Source organism: Oncorhynchus kisutch, linkage group LG30 (assembly GCF_002021735.2).
Source record: "Oncorhynchus kisutch isolate 150728-3 linkage group LG30, Okis_V2, whole genome shotgun sequence".
Classification (NCBI taxonomy): domain Eukaryota; kingdom Metazoa; phylum Chordata; class Actinopteri; order Salmoniformes; family Salmonidae; genus Oncorhynchus; species Oncorhynchus kisutch.
Window position 1 is genome coordinate 18117131 of NC_034203.2, and position 15515 is coordinate 18132645.

The 15515-nt window shown below is 42.9% G+C and overlaps 1 protein-coding gene across 4 annotated transcripts in view; it reads left to right on the top strand.

Annotated features, from left to right (window-relative positions):
• LOC109874983 (nuclear receptor coactivator 2) overlaps positions 1 to 15515 on the top strand; it is a 70272-nt gene that overhangs the window by 25086 nt on the left and 29671 nt on the right. For all 4 annotated transcript variants that reach the window (XM_031810153.1, XM_031810151.1, XM_031810150.1 and 1 more), the window contains exons 2-4: positions 8011 to 8121; positions 9989 to 10161; positions 12472 to 12575. In XM_031810153.1, the coding sequence (XP_031666013.1) occupies positions 8030 to 8121; positions 9989 to 10161; positions 12472 to 12575 (369 nt within the window). In that variant the 5' untranslated portion in view covers positions 8011 to 8029. The remainder of the gene's footprint in view (positions 1 to 8010; positions 8122 to 9988; positions 10162 to 12471; positions 12576 to 15515) is intronic.

Sequence of the window (15515 nt, forward strand, 5' to 3'; positions counted from 1 at the left end):
GCTATTTTGTCAGGACAAGATGCTAGAATATGCATATCATTGACAGCTTAGGATAGAAAACACTCTAAAGTTTCCAAACTGTAAAAATATTGTCTGTGTGTATAACAGAACTGATATTGCAGACGGAAGCCTGAGAAAAATCCAATCAGGAAGGGACTCTTATTTAGAAAGCTCTGCGTTCCTATGCGTCCCTATTGAGCAGTGAATGGGATATCAACCAGATTCCTTTTTCTATGGCTTCCCTAATGTGTCTAGTGTCACAATACATAGTTTCAGGCTTTTAATTTGAAAAATGAGCCTGAACGACAACATTGCGTCAGTGGTCAGCTGGTGGCTCTCAGTGATTTGTGCGTAATGGACAAATGCGGCCATTGTTTCTCTCTTTCCTACTAAGAAGCCACCTGTCCCGGTTGATATTTTATCGAAAAGATATTTGAAAAACACCTTGAGGATTGATTATAAAAAACTTTTGCCATGTTTCTGTCGTGACCGCAGTTTCCGGTGGATTTCTCAGCCAAACGTGAGGCATTTCGGGCAAATAAAAATAATCTTTATGGGACAAAATGAACATTTGCTGTCTTACTGGGAGTCTCGTGAGTGAAAACAACATCCGAAGCTCATCAAAGGTAAACGATTTAAAGTGATTGCTTTTCTGATTTTCGTGACCAAGTTGCCTACTGCTAGCTGGACATAATGCTATGCTGGGCTATCGATAAACTTACACAAATGCTTGTCTTGCTTTGGCTGTAAAGCATAATTTCAAAATCTGAGATGACAGGGTGATTAACAAAAGATTTAATGAATATGAATATTTTCTAGTAATATTTTTTTGTCCGTTGTGTTATGCTAATTAGTGTCAGTTTATGACAATTCTCCCGGATCTGGGAGGGGTAGTTCTAATTAACTGACATGACACACCTACCTCGATCAGTCAATATATATTTTGTAGTAAGACTATAACAGAATAAAATATATTTTTCTTGTCTAGCTAGCTAAACAATTGAACCATAATCCCAACTCATGACGTTACTACCCTGCATGAATCTGCAGGTAGCTAACCAACCAGGTTCAATGTTAGCTAGCTTACATTAAGCTACAACTAGCAAAGCAAATGTCTCTGAGATGCCAATAATATTACTACACAGATCATACACGTAACGTTAGCTAGCAAGCGAGCCAGCCAGCTAACAGTACACTTTAACTTGAAATTAAAATGACTTTCTGACAAAATTTGAAATGTGTAATATCTGAAAATGTAGCTAGGTAGACTACCTTAACCGTATGCATGGATGGACGCTTCTCCCTCTGTCACAGATGTTATGGTTGCCCTTAGTTTGAAGATGTAATCAGGCGACAGGTGTTTTCGCCATCTCCCTTAGCTATCGTACTCTAATTCCACAGATTTTCACTGTCCACCAGACAGTGGAGAGCAACCCTTACGCAGTTCTTCTGCGTGATGTATATATAAAAAAAGCTGTGTTAGAAAAGATTACCTACACATGCTGACCAACTCAAATAGACAGAAGCGTGCCACATGGCCGACCAATCCAAACTAATCTCTCGGCATGTCCAGCCCATTCATTATCTCAGCCAATCATCGCTAGCGGGAAGGTTGCTAGCTTTTTCTGTGGCTAAACTAGGCTTGTAATTTTAACAATTTTATTTGTATTTACAGATGGCATACACATTTGTTATTAAGCCGCATGAAAGTTCACATGTTCCAGAAGGCATTTCTGCCAAAAAAAAAACATTTTTATGTTCAAATGGCTCTCCTGTGAAGTAATGAAGCGCGACATATGCCTAGTTTCCTGGAACGGGTCACAAATGTTCTAATAAATGAGCCAACTAGACAAGATGTTCACGAGCAGCACTCAACTTAGCTAACATTTCCACAGCCTAATTGTAGCCGTACCAATATCCAAACGGAGATTCAGCGAAAACAAATATTTAAAAATGTTTTTATCAAGACGAGTCCCCACGCGTGTCCCAAAGCAGTGCTGAAATGATCGTCTAGTTGACCACAAGCGGGTAGACTATTGCTTAAAATGTATTCCAATGATTTGATGACTTTGGTAGTTTCATTAAGCAACAATTTGATACATGCCTTCAGTTGCATTAGCCTACTTTATTCCAATATTTTCATCATTCAGTGATATTTATTCCGATATGAATTATTTATGGATCTATCCAGTTGTGGGTAAGAGAACAGTGCCTGCTTAATGGTGGGCTATGTGAAGAGATGGGAGAAATGACATGCCTCGCAAAGTTTAGAACTGGCAGGAGGACGGTTAACTGGCACTGCCTAGCAACCATCAAGTGTTTTTAAGAGCTTAGTGCGTGCCAGTGCTGCCTCCAGCATTACAGCTACGTTTCATACTAAGCCTTATGCAGAACTTTACCGAAATGATTACTAGGTTGTTAGACGTAAATACCCGTTTTGACTTGATACTGACAATACCTTTCAGATATAAGGAAAAGTTGTAAAAAAAAAAAAAAATTCAGATTTTTATGGTGAAGTTGGCGGAAAAGCGACTTTAGCATAAAAAAAAATATGAGTCAAGTTTGACCATGCCTCTGTGGTATTGTATTACCACTACCTTCAGTCTCATCTGTTGTCTCTTCATCAGGGTTAGTTCATTTTACTGAAATCCCAAATGTATTGCCAGTCAGTCCACTCAATATATATTTGAGGACAGCTCAACTACGGTGGCTGAAGAGGAACATGCAACAATTATTGGAACACAGAACAATTAATGACAGGGGCTGTATCCCAAATATATAAATTTGGTATTACATTGTCCCAAACACCTGCTCTGACTGTGAACTCTATGTCATGGTGCTTGTGGAATTGCATGCTTGAGCTTGATGTACTTAGTGCCCCTAAATGAATTTAAAACTCGGGCACAAAACTTTCTTCAGGAGAATTGTGTTGTGCTGATTGTATGCTTACATTTCTTGGCCAGGTCTTCCTTGCAAAAGAGACTGCCTCAATTGGCTTTTCCTGGTTAAATAATGAATAAAAATAAACATTGATGGAAAGTGGTACAGACATCTCTTTGGGTTGTGGCAAAGGTCTTCAATGTTCTTTAATGCATACAGTACAGCGTTTAGGTATGTACATATACAATCAGTTGAAGCTTTACAGTAAAAATGCCTTGTCATTAGGAGCAAGGAAATATGTTTCCCTGCATGCATGGTTTAACATGGACATTAATTGACTTAATCACAACTAGGGCTGTTGCGGTGACCGTATTACCGCCACACCAGTAGTCATGACCGCAGTAAAATTCCACGTGAATCGTTGAGTCACTGTTATCTCCTTTTATGCACTCTGGACCTACTTTGGTAGTACCCAACTTGCTAATAACCATCAGTTCCTAATGGTTGGTACTCAGGGCTGTATTGTCCCTCTAACCACTCTGACATAAATGCAATCGATAATTGCATCAAACACTTATCAAAACACTAGGCCTATCATACTTTTAAAACTCACCGTACTGTGATGATCACTTTGAAGAAGCAGGTTGAAACAGTGTAAAACATGGTTGTGGTGGATCTTGTTTTTAAAGCCTAACACAATGAAATGGAGGTTTCTATGGTGATGATTCATTCAAAACACTCATGCATATTAGAGCATAGGCTTATGAATGAAAATGATTGTGCCATTATACAATACATAGCCTACTGCATATTACGCATGGCAGAAAAACATGAAACCAAACTGATTTAACATGTCTTTGGTACTTTTATTGGTCTGGCCTTTGAGTGTGGACTGTATTAATATTATGCGTACTGAATGGACCGGTTACATTAAGCTACGCTCCAACATTTCTATCCATGAGTCTGGGAGAGAACGTATAGCCCTAGGCGATGCTGTGGGTTCATTGATTGTGCAGGGCGCCTTACAGTTCCACTACAATTAGTGAATTTGATTTGAATAGCGTACGAAGAGTGGATTTAAAAAAAAAAAAAGTTTCTAGAATTAATTGGGTGACAGTACCTTTTTTTGCTATACAGAAAATCTCACCACCATGCGTCTCCATCTTCTCTCTCTCCGTTATCCCTTTCTCGAGCACGCAGATGGACTGTCAACATTTTAGTGAAATATGCTCTGTTGCGAAAACAACATGTTACTATCGACGTTCCTGACCAGATTTCACTTGATTTTCCAAATGAAGCACCGTGTAGCTGCAGGAACAAGGTTGGAGAGCCCATGGCATACAGAGTTGGAGAGCCCATGGCATACAGAGTTGGAGAGCCCATGGCATACAGAGTTGGAGAGCCCATGGCATACAGAGTTGGAGAGCCCATGGCATACAGAGTTGGTGAAAGTATGATTACTTGATGAGAGAATAGCGTGTGCAGCCCGAGGCAAGGAACAGACCACAAGCTATTTTTATTTTTTTCATCAATATCCTATAGTCGCATCATGCAGCCCATTATATGTTTTGATTTATAAGACATTCAAATGTTTGTATATCACAAAAGTTGCCAAATAACTCTAAATCTAGCATATAGGACCTGTTTCAAATGATCACCTTTACCTCATCATAGCCACTTTTATGTTGCTACTCACTCCATAACAGAAAAATATATTTTCTGTGTTATTCAGTTAAGGTCTGTTACATGACAATAACTGGCTGACACAATTTCATGACCGCCACAGCCCTAATCACAGCGTCTCAAGATGCTTTTATGATCGGTTTCATTTCTTGAGAGCTTTGATACCACCCCCTCTAATTTAACTGAGCAAGTGAGAAGCCCTAACAATTAATTGCCTATATAAATTTGGTAAGCATGCATAAATGAGAGAAGTAGACTGAGACTTCTCCTCTTCCTCCCTGCTGCTGCCGATTCCTCCCCCCCCGTCCTCCTCCTCCTGATCTAATAGTGCCAGTGTAGTCTCCAGCAGGGATCTATGGGCTGATTATTCATTTAGATGAGCAGGGAGATTTGCCCCAGCTGGCGCTCTATCTGCTCAGTGGCAGGTCCAGGCTGTGTGTTATGTAATGGTCAGGTGATGTGCTGGCCTGCCTGGGCTCTTAGTACACCAGTCTGCTATTCCACCAGCAGCTTAGATCAGCTCAACGCCAGGCTAGCTGACACGCCCTAGAGACGTGCCAGGCTAGCTGACACGCCCTAGAGATGCGCCAGGCTAGCTGACACGCCCTAGAGACGCGCCAGGCTAGCTGACACGCCCTAGAGACGCGCCAGGCTAGCTGACACGCCCTAGAGACGCGCCAGGCTAGCTGACACGCCCTAGAGACGCGCCAGGCTAGCTGACACGCCCTAGAGACGCGCCAGGCTAGCTGACACGCCCTAGAGATACGCGCCAGGCTAGCTGACACGCCCTAGAGACGCGCCAAGCTAGCTGACACGCCCTAGAGACGCGCTAGGCTATCTGTATATGTAATGAGACCTTGACTAATACTACGGTTTATTTTGGATGTGTTTTCATTCATTTTTTTTATTGCATTGTTTTTTTTAGGATATAAGGGAATTAGATGCAGATCACTGCAGATGTGTATTTTCATGAGTCATGATGAAACAGCTCTCTAAGGAAATTGTGTTAGTCAGAGATCTGTAATTCTTATTGCTTACCGCAGTCATTCGGGGAAAAGTGGTGTGATGTTTGAATGAGGCCAGCAGTCTGTCCATGCAGGTCAGTTGTGATCATCCTCTGTGTTTGAGTTCACCGCCCCTTGTTGTTGACAGATCTTACTATTGAAGCATCAGTCAATGCAGGAGCTGAATGTCAGCCTAGTATCAGTCCGTGCAAACCGGGCAGGGTAAGGAAGTAGCTCTGTTTGGACTACAAAGGGGCTGTGTCCCAAACGGAACCCTATTTGCTTTACAATGTACTACTTTGGCCATAACCAGTCCTATTGGCACGGGTCAAAAGCAGTGCACTATGAAGGGAATAGGGTGCCATTTCCAGTGTCGTTCGTTCTGGCCTGTGTATACACCCTTTAAGAGGCGCTGTTACTTCTGTAATTGACAAACCAATAGCATTGACTGGTGAAGAGTCTTGGACAGACTAGTGGGGGGGGGGGGGGGGGGGGGGGGGGGGGGGGGGGGGGTGTACTCTCGCCTCTAACTGCAAACAGAGCAGAAACACAAGGCAGCCATACACTCTCGGTCTTCCTCCCTCAGCCTGGATTTGATGGGAGACAGAAGCCCATGCAGTTACACAGCCATACAAATTGCCTTATGAGGTTACGTGGCTGGCTGGAAGGACATGTACTAGATACAGTGCCTTGCAAAAGTATTCATCCCCGTTGGTGTTTTTATTTTCCTATTTTGTAACATTACAACCTGTAATTTAAATAGATTTTTATTTGGATTTCATGTAATGGACATTAACCAAATAGTCAAATGGTGAAGTGAAATATATTTTTTTTTACTTGTTTCAAAAAAAAAAAAAAACAGAAGTGGTACTTGCATATGTATTCACCCCCTTTGCTATGAAGCCCCTAAATAAGATATGGTGCACATAATTAGTTAGAATCCACACAGGTGGACTTAAATAAAGTGTCACATGATCTCTCTCTCTGTGTGTGTGTGTGTGTGTGTGTGTGTGTGTGTGTGTCTTTCTGTTCTTAAAAGCCCCAGACTCTGCAACACCATTAAGCAAGTGGCGGCACCATGATGACCAAGGAGCGCTCCAAATAGGTCAGGGACAAAGTTGTGGAGAAGTACAGATTTGGGTTATAAAAAAATATCAGAAATTTTGAACATCCCAGTGCGCACCATTAAAAAATTGCCCACCAAAACTCACAAACCAGGCAAGGAGGGCATTAATCAGAGGCAACAAAGAGACCAAAGATAACTCTGAAGGAGCTGCAAAGCTCCACAGTGGAGATTGGAGTATCTGTCCATAGGACCACTTTAAGCCATATACTCCACAGAGCTGGGCTTTACAGAAGACTGGCCAGAAAAAAGCCATTGCTTAAAGAAAAAAACAAGCAAACATGTTTGGTGTTCACCTAAAGGCATGTGAGAGACTCCCCAAACATATGGAAGAATGTACTCTGGTCAGATGAGACTAAAATGTATATTTTTTTCCATCAAGGAAAACGCTATGTCTGGCGCTAACCCAACACCTTTCATAACCCTGAGAACACCATCCCCACAGTGAAGCATGGTGGTGGCAGCATAATTCTCTGTGGATGTTTTTCATCGGCAGGGACTGGGAAACTGGTCAGAATTGATGGATGGTGCTAAATAAACAGGATTTCCATGTGTCTTCCAGAGTTTTTAGACTGGGACAGAGGTTCACCTTCCAGCAGGACAATGACCCTAAGCATACTTCTGATGCAACACTCGAGTGGTTTAAGGGGAAACATTTAAATGTCTTGGAATGGCCTAGTCAAAGACCAGACCTCAATCCAATTGAGAATCTGTGGTATGACTTAAAGATTGCTGTACCCCAGGGAACCCATCCAACTTGAAGGCGCTTGAGCAGTTTTGTCTTGAAGAATGGGCATAAATCCTAGGTGCTAGATGTGCCAAGCTTATAGAGACATACCACGAGACTTGCAGCTGTAATTGCTGCAAAAGGTGTCTCTACAAAGTATTGACTTGGGGGTGAATAGTTATGCACTCTCAAGTTTTCTTTTTTTGTGTGTCTTATTGCTTGTTTGTTTCACAAGAAAATAAGTGGTAGGCATGTTGTGTAAATCAAATGACACAAACCCCCGCAAAAATCCATTTTAATTCCAGGTTGTAAGGCAACAACAGGAAAAATGCCAAGGTGGGGTGAATATTTTCGCAAGCCACTCTAAGTGAGAGACGGAGAGTCTCTCAATTTCTCATTGTCCTAAACCGCGTCTTGTTTCATACATAATGTACGACCATCCAATTACTTGCAGGTGCTAGGGTAGAAAATGTACTCCTGAAATAAAGGTAGATACCTGTACACTGTTGAATACTCCAGCGGTTTGTTGTGTTTCGATCTGAATATCTTCGTCAGCCTTGAGCGTTAATGGCGTCTTCTTTCTCTCCCTGTAGTTGGTGATATTTTCTGAAGATGAGTAGTGTGGGGGAGAACACCCCCGACCCTGCTGCCAGGGGAGAGTCCCTGAAGCGAAAAGAATGTGGCCCAGACCTCCTGGGGCCCAGGTAAGATCAGCTGTCAAATATACACAATATAAGTGTGTGGCCCAAATTGCACCCTTTTCCATATATAGTCTTTTAAGGGCCATGTTCAAAATAAAGTGCACTTTATAAGGATTGTGGTGCCATATGGGACACTACCTTACAGTTACAGATTCCTCTCCAATATATGTGTGAACGCACGCGCGCGTCTCAACGCACGATATTTATGTAAGACGTGTGTGTGTGTGTGTGTGTGTGTGTGTGTGTGTGTGTGTGTGTGATGTAAGGTTGCCTGTAAAGATCTCCTTTTTTTATGATTTAAAGTGAAAACCTGGGATTGGCCATACAATCAACACGCGCGTCTCAGCGCACGCACGCACGCGCGTCTCAGCGCACGCACGCGTGTGTCTGAGGATAAGTAAATGTGGGCAGTTCTTCTAACATAGGCGGCGCGGTGGTTTCAAGTTTGGGGAAGAATTTTCACAAAAATACACCTTTATAATAAAGCATTCCATGCATCCTCACATTTGCAGACCTAATGTGATGATTAGATTGGACAGTCATAATGTAGGCTATTAATAGAACTCAATCAATGTATGCAAAAAATACTGTTTAGTGCAGTGGCTTAGAGAGCCTACATTTTCTTTGCACTGGAAAATGTCTTTGCAAAAATGTATTTATAAAAATCTACTAAGCTTTATACAACTGCAGCCCAAAAATGACAGGGTAGCCTACTCTGCTGACACTGACAAATAAATAAAAATGACATCGTCTGATCCATATAATCAGCCTCCGAAAAGTGGAGACTCAAATACAGTACCAAGTCCATCTAACCTGGAGGAGGAAATTATTTTCTAAAACGCGGCACTGGCCCAATGTATGGCCAATGTTCTCCACTGGCCCAACTAGATGGTTACTTTTCACTCAATTAAGAATTTTGGTAACTAGACAGACGATTCTTTTCATTACATTACTAACCATTTGTATACCTACTTTTTTATATTGCCATATACCTTGCTGGTTCTCTCTGCTTTTCATTGAAAGTCGCAACTCAACAATCATCTATTTGGTATTTGCCTCACTCTGCCCAAATTGCTAGCCCTTCCGACTGTAGACTGAGTTTTTTTTAAAGAAGCTAATGATCCTCTGTGGACAAATCATGCTTTCTGGTGCAGTAACCTATTTTGCATGATTTTATTTATTAATTTATAGACCGGGGTAAGCTAATTACGCTATATCATTTTGGCAATTTTTATTCAATTTACTTCAGGGAAAGCTTAGCTTCCCCAAGCCTTATGGATGTGCCACCTATATTCTACTATCTTCAAATTGCTCATCGGAATTCTGTAAGAATGACGCTCGCCTTTGCATCTGAGTTGCATGTTCAGTTAAGATGAATTATCCTGAACTAAATGTGATTTCTGAGAACCGTGAGTGGATGCCTTAATCAGGTTATGCAACCAATGCCTATGGGTCTGGTACATTTCTGAAATGTCCGGTTTATTCAAATGCTGCCGGTCAAATGTCCAGCGCCACATTTTCCTAAAGGAAACCCTGTTACAGATCACTCTCAGATGAACTGCTCTAGAAGGTCATTCAGCAGTCAGGTCATACGCTGGTCATATGGTCTGTGTTTCAAATAGCACCCTATATAGTGCACTACTTTTGGCCAGAGCCTGTCCATTCATACACTGGTCAAGCAATGGCAGAATAGAGTGACGTTTTTGTTGGGGGATGGGTCGTCGGCTAATCTTCAGGACGTGTATTGGCTATCTATGTAGCTTGCTGAAGCTTTGACCGAAAGACGCCACATGTATTGCTGTGAAAGCGTTTTTCCTAATCCGTGTGCCCTCCCTGCCTCGTCATCTTACCTGTACCTCTGTCTCCACAGCCCCAAGCGGAGCACGGAAAAACCGAACCGGGAGCATGAAAACAAATACATTGAAGAACTGGCTGAGTTGATCTTTGAAAACATCAACGACATTGACAACTTCAATGTCAAGCCTGACAAATGTGCAATCTTGAAAGAAACTGTGAAGCAGATTCGTCAAATAAAAGAGCAGGGTAAGGTTTTATTTTCTGCTACTGAGTGACTTGCCCTTCATTGTAAGCACACACATTCCTATATGATACAATGACCCACGTTCTTCATAGCACTGTCCGTTACTGTATTTTCTTTGTGTGTGTGTGTGTGTGTATTTTAGTTAGCTGAGAGATGCGTTGTGGGTTCCTGATGACTCAGTGAGATGTGTGTCTGTGCTTGGAAGGCGTCTGGGGGAGAGATGTGCTGAAAGGGCAGGATGCGTGTGTGTGTGTGTGTGCCTACCTACTTTTTTGTGCCTGTCTGCGTAGAAATACAGACTGCTGCCTGGAAGGGCAGACGGCAGCAGATCAGACACACACACAGCGGCAGTGAGTCAGTCAGATGAGATGCTCTTCATGATGAAGAAGACAAAGAAGAAGCCTGCTGTTTGTGATTCACTGACTGGATTATGTAATAATGCGCAATGTGATGCAAGACTCCAAGGGAACTGGTCTGAATTGGTGTGAGCGCCTGTGGCAGAGAGAGGGCGAGAGCTCTAGGCTGCATCTCAAACTGAGCCCTAACTCATACTTTTGACCGGAACCCTATGTATGGAATCGGGTGCCTTTTTTAGGACGCACCCCCTACTGTATAATGTGAAAAAGCCTCCTACTGTTCCAGCTTTTGATAACATGTTAGTATGAGAGTTGGCTTACTGTATTATACAGTGTTGTCATTGTCTGCCGTTTGTGCAGCTGCAGTGCATACAGCAGCGTGCAGTGCTGTGACGATTCTCAATATTGATTGATTTGTCACTCTACATTGTAAGATATTGATTTTGAGCGTTTAAGCTAGCGCACAGCTTCCCACCATTATGTCGGTCACACAATTGCACTAAATTTTCTTAGCGCCATTTGTACAGAATGTATTTATTTGTGGTTGAATGCAGGTTATACTTAATGGCGGTTCTACTGTAAAATATTGGCCAGTTCAGTCTCAAACAGCAGTTAAGGGCTGCGTCCCCGATGGCTGTGGGCCCTGCAAGAGCTGTATGGGCCCTGGTCAAAGGTAGTGCACTATGTAGGGAATCAGGTGTTATTTGGACCAAAGCCAGAGGCAAGAACAATCCCAGGTATGGTAGCTACAGCCGTACATGTGTTATGTACCACAGACTGGGAGCCAGTGCTCCATCTCCTCTGAAAATGTGTGTTTAGTGATTGAATGGAGAGTAATGTTAAGCTCTCTGCCCAGGCCCACTGTAATGGGTTCTCCCTCACTCACTCCACCTTTATTACTAGATCCAACATGGATCCTAATTGTTTTAGTTAATTACAACTAAGTTGACAGCAATGTTTTGGTGTATAGGCCCAGTGTAAACAGAGGGTAGTTGGTGTACATGATGTACACGCCCAATGGTGGTAGTTGTACTGGCTCAGTTTACAGGGACATGAATGTCAGCTATGTACCCTGATGAGGCAGACTGGACAGACAACAAAGAGCTCGACTCTGTAGTGGCACCAACACACGAAGAGAGGTTGATAGACTCTGTAGGGGAGGATGACTGGGAGGGGCCTAGTGAGGCATTAAGACCACACCCAATCACTCATTGATGCACACTGGCATTTAAGTCAACCATTGTCAACATTATGCCCAGGTGAATCAACAGTACTATGGGAAATTATGTTGCTAAATGATATTGGTAATCAGTTGGCCAAGACAAAATCATATTAACACCTGTTGTAGTGATTCTCAAGGACCCTCAGAGCACTTCAAATGATTGTATCTGATCATCAACCACACACCACCAATTGTAATTGGTCTTATTGTTTTCTTAAAGAAATTCCCCTCCCAGATATGTTGTTTTCGACAGAATTTGTCCATTTAGAATGACACCGGTTGTTGTCTTTTTGTTCCTCCCATCTCAGGATTTTGTTGAGATGATTGTATGTTTAAGTAGTCAGATAAGTCATGTTTTGCAACACAACATTCCCTCTGCAATGGCTATGCTGCTGCTGATGACATGATTACATGTTAAGTTGTGAAACATGTCTAACAACCTCTGTCTCTGTCTCTCTCTCTCTCTCTCTGTGTCTCTGTCTCTCTCTCTCTGTGTCTCTCTCTCTCTGCGTCTCTCTGTCTCTCTCTGCGTCTCTCTCTCTGCGTCTCTCTGTCTCTCTCTGCGTCTCTCTCTCTCTGCGTCTCTCTCTGTCCCTCTCTCTCTCTCTGTCCCTCTCACTCTCTGCGTCTCTGTGTGTGTCTCTCTCTCTCTCTCTCTCTCTCTCTGTCTCTGTCTCTGTCTCTGTCTCTGTCTCTGTCTCTGTCTCTGTCTCTGTCTCTCTGTCTCTGTGCAGAGAAAACAACTACTGCCAATGCAGAGGATGTTCAGAAAGCAGACGTCTCGTCAACGGGCCAAAGCGTTATTGACAAAGATGCTCTTGGACCAATGATGCTCGAGGTGGGTCGGAGCAACACACTATTGACAACAATCACAAGTCACATGATTAGCAGGGCTTGTGAAATCAACACTGATTAGATTTTGAACACATTTAAAATCTATAGTGGAATACAGTGCAATCGGAAAGTATTCAAGACCCCTTCACTCTTTCACATTTTGTTACGTTACAGCCTAATTGAAAAAGGTATTACATTACATTGTGTTTCCGCATTAATCTTCACACACTACCCCATAATGACAAAGTCCAGCCTCTGGCTGGGCCACTCAAGGACATTGAGACTTGTCCCGAAGCCACTCCTGTGTTGTCCTGGCTGTGCTTAGGGTCGTTGTCCTGTTGGAAGGTGAACCTTCGCCCCTGTCTGAGAACCTGCTCCAGAGGGCTTAGGACTTCATCAAGGATCTCTCTGTACTTTACTCTGTTCATCTTTCCCTCAATCCTGACTAGTCTCCCAGTCCATGCCACTAAAAAACATCCCACAACATGATGCTGCCACCACCATGCCTCACCGTAGGGATGGTGCCAGGTTTCCTCCAGATGTGATGCTTGGCATTCTGGCAAAGAATTTAATATTGGTTTCATCAGACCAGATAATATTGTTTCTCATGGTCTGAGAGTCTTTAGGTGCCTTTTGGCATACTTCAAGCTGCTTGTCATGTGCCTTTTACTGAAGTTTGGCTTCCATCTGGCAACTCTACAATAAAGGCCTGTTTGGTGGAGTGCTGCATAGATGGTTGTCCTTCTGGAAGGTTCTCCCATCTCCACAGAGGAACTCTGGAGCTCTGTCAGAGTGACCATCGGGTTCTTGTTCACCTCCCTGACCAAGGCCCTTCTCCCCTGATTGCTCAGTTCGGCCTGGTGGCCAGCTCTAGGAAGGGTCTTGGTGGTTCCAAACTCTTTCCATTTTAGAATGATGGAGGCCACTGTGTTCTTGGGTACCTTTTGCTCTGACATGCACTGTCAAGTATTGGACCTTATATAGACAGGTGTGTGCCTTTCCAAATCTTGTCCAATCAATTGAATTTACCACAGGTAGACTCCAATCAAGTTGTAGAAACATCTCAAGGATGATCAATGGAAATATGATGCATCTAAGCTCAATTTGGAGTCTCCTAGCAAAGGGTCTGAATACTTATGGAAATAAGGTATTTCTGTTTTTATATTCATTTGCTAAAAAATAAACTTTTCGCTTTGTCATTATGTGGTTTTCTGTGTAGCTGGATGAGGATTTTTTATTTATTTAATCCATGTTAGAATAAGGCTGTAATGTAACAAAATGTTGAAAAAGTGAAGGGGTCTGAATACTTAACGAATGCACTGTATAACTCCCCCTGCGTATGGTTGTAGCCAACTCCCCTGCATGTTTATTAATGCACAATAGAACAAAAAGTGAATCCGCACACTGGTATAATGATCCCAAACTTGGGTTTCTTAAGGTCAAGTTGTTCACCAATGCACTAGCCTGGTTCTTGTTTGACGTCAGACAGAGGGGTCCCTCTATCTATATGGCGAGAAAGTGGGCATCAGGGAGTGGCTGCCAGTGTTGTTCTCCAGATCTGTGTAATCTGTCGTGTCAGTGGGTATTTATACTCCCTCTGGTCCCTATGTCACTGCATTCAGACACAGGAGACTCTAAATATAACCACTGCGGCCGGTTGTCCGCACTGTTTGAAGTGGTGCAGGCTGGGAGCAGGGACAATTCACAGCCGGTCAGCTGGCGTGGTGGAGGAGAGTTCAGTGCTGAGCCAACAGAAAGGCAATGCTTGTGTCCCAAATGGCATCTTATTCCCTTTTTATAGGATTTCACATTTGACCAGGGGCCATAGGGCTCTGGTCAAAGTAGTGCACTAAATAGGGAATAGGGTGCCATTTAGGAGGATACACTTTCACTAGCCAGGGGAGGGTTACTCATCAGTCCTGACGGTAACCAACCACGGGCCATGAAGCAAACTCAGAGAAGCCTCTCTGGAGCTGCCAAGAGAACAGGCGATTTACCCGAAATCGTAGCTTTTAACAGAGTTTCTCTGTCTATTTATGACCCACATAATATCTGCAGTAGCGCCATGGCTGAAGCAAGTTGATAGTGGAAGAGTATTCCTCTTTTTTAATCGTGTTCAGTTTAATGCATAGTTTGTTACCCTGGTTTCCACTAGTTTTCATTATAGTTTAATAGCGTAGTACAGTATACACAACCACACCAATATGACAGTGAATAGTTGCCAGGCAGGAAGGAGATATTACAGCCTTGTGTGTACAGTTTTGAGCTCAGGGGATGAGGTTAATGGCCTGGCTGTCTCGTGTGTAGAGCCACACACTCTGGCTGGGGCTCATAACATGTCGTGATTAGACTTCCTCTTCTCCAAGCTATTTAGCTCACTGAGGATGATGAGGGAATCTGGGTATCTAGATGAAGAATTGCGAAAGTTAATCTCATGTTGCGGCACAATACTCTCGGTTGAGTTAGTTCGCTGTGCAGTAATGCATGGTTATATTCCAACCGTCTCTTATTGCTACAGAGCACTGTCGTGGTTTAATGATACGACCCAGGCTGCATCCCAAATGGCACCCTATTACCTATATCATGCACTACTTTTGAGCAGAGTTCCGATGGCACTGTTCTAAAGTAGTGCACTGTAAAGGGAATAGGGTTCCATTTGGAACAGACGCTCTTGTCACATGTTCTTAGCCAGCCCAATGTTTTCCCTCTTTTTACGTAAAACTATTTACTGCTAAAGTTTAGATCTCGGAGGTCTGAATCTGACTTGGTGTGTTAGCGTGTGCTGCCATAATTGACTATAATTTTGTGTGCCACTTAACTTCTTATGCTCTTTTCTTCGTAATGGCTGTATCGTAGAAATAAAAGGTTGGTTGTTGTAAATGGTTTGTTTGCTTCCATGATTGCTCACCATTTTGTCATTTTCTGTCCTCACTGTAATGACTCT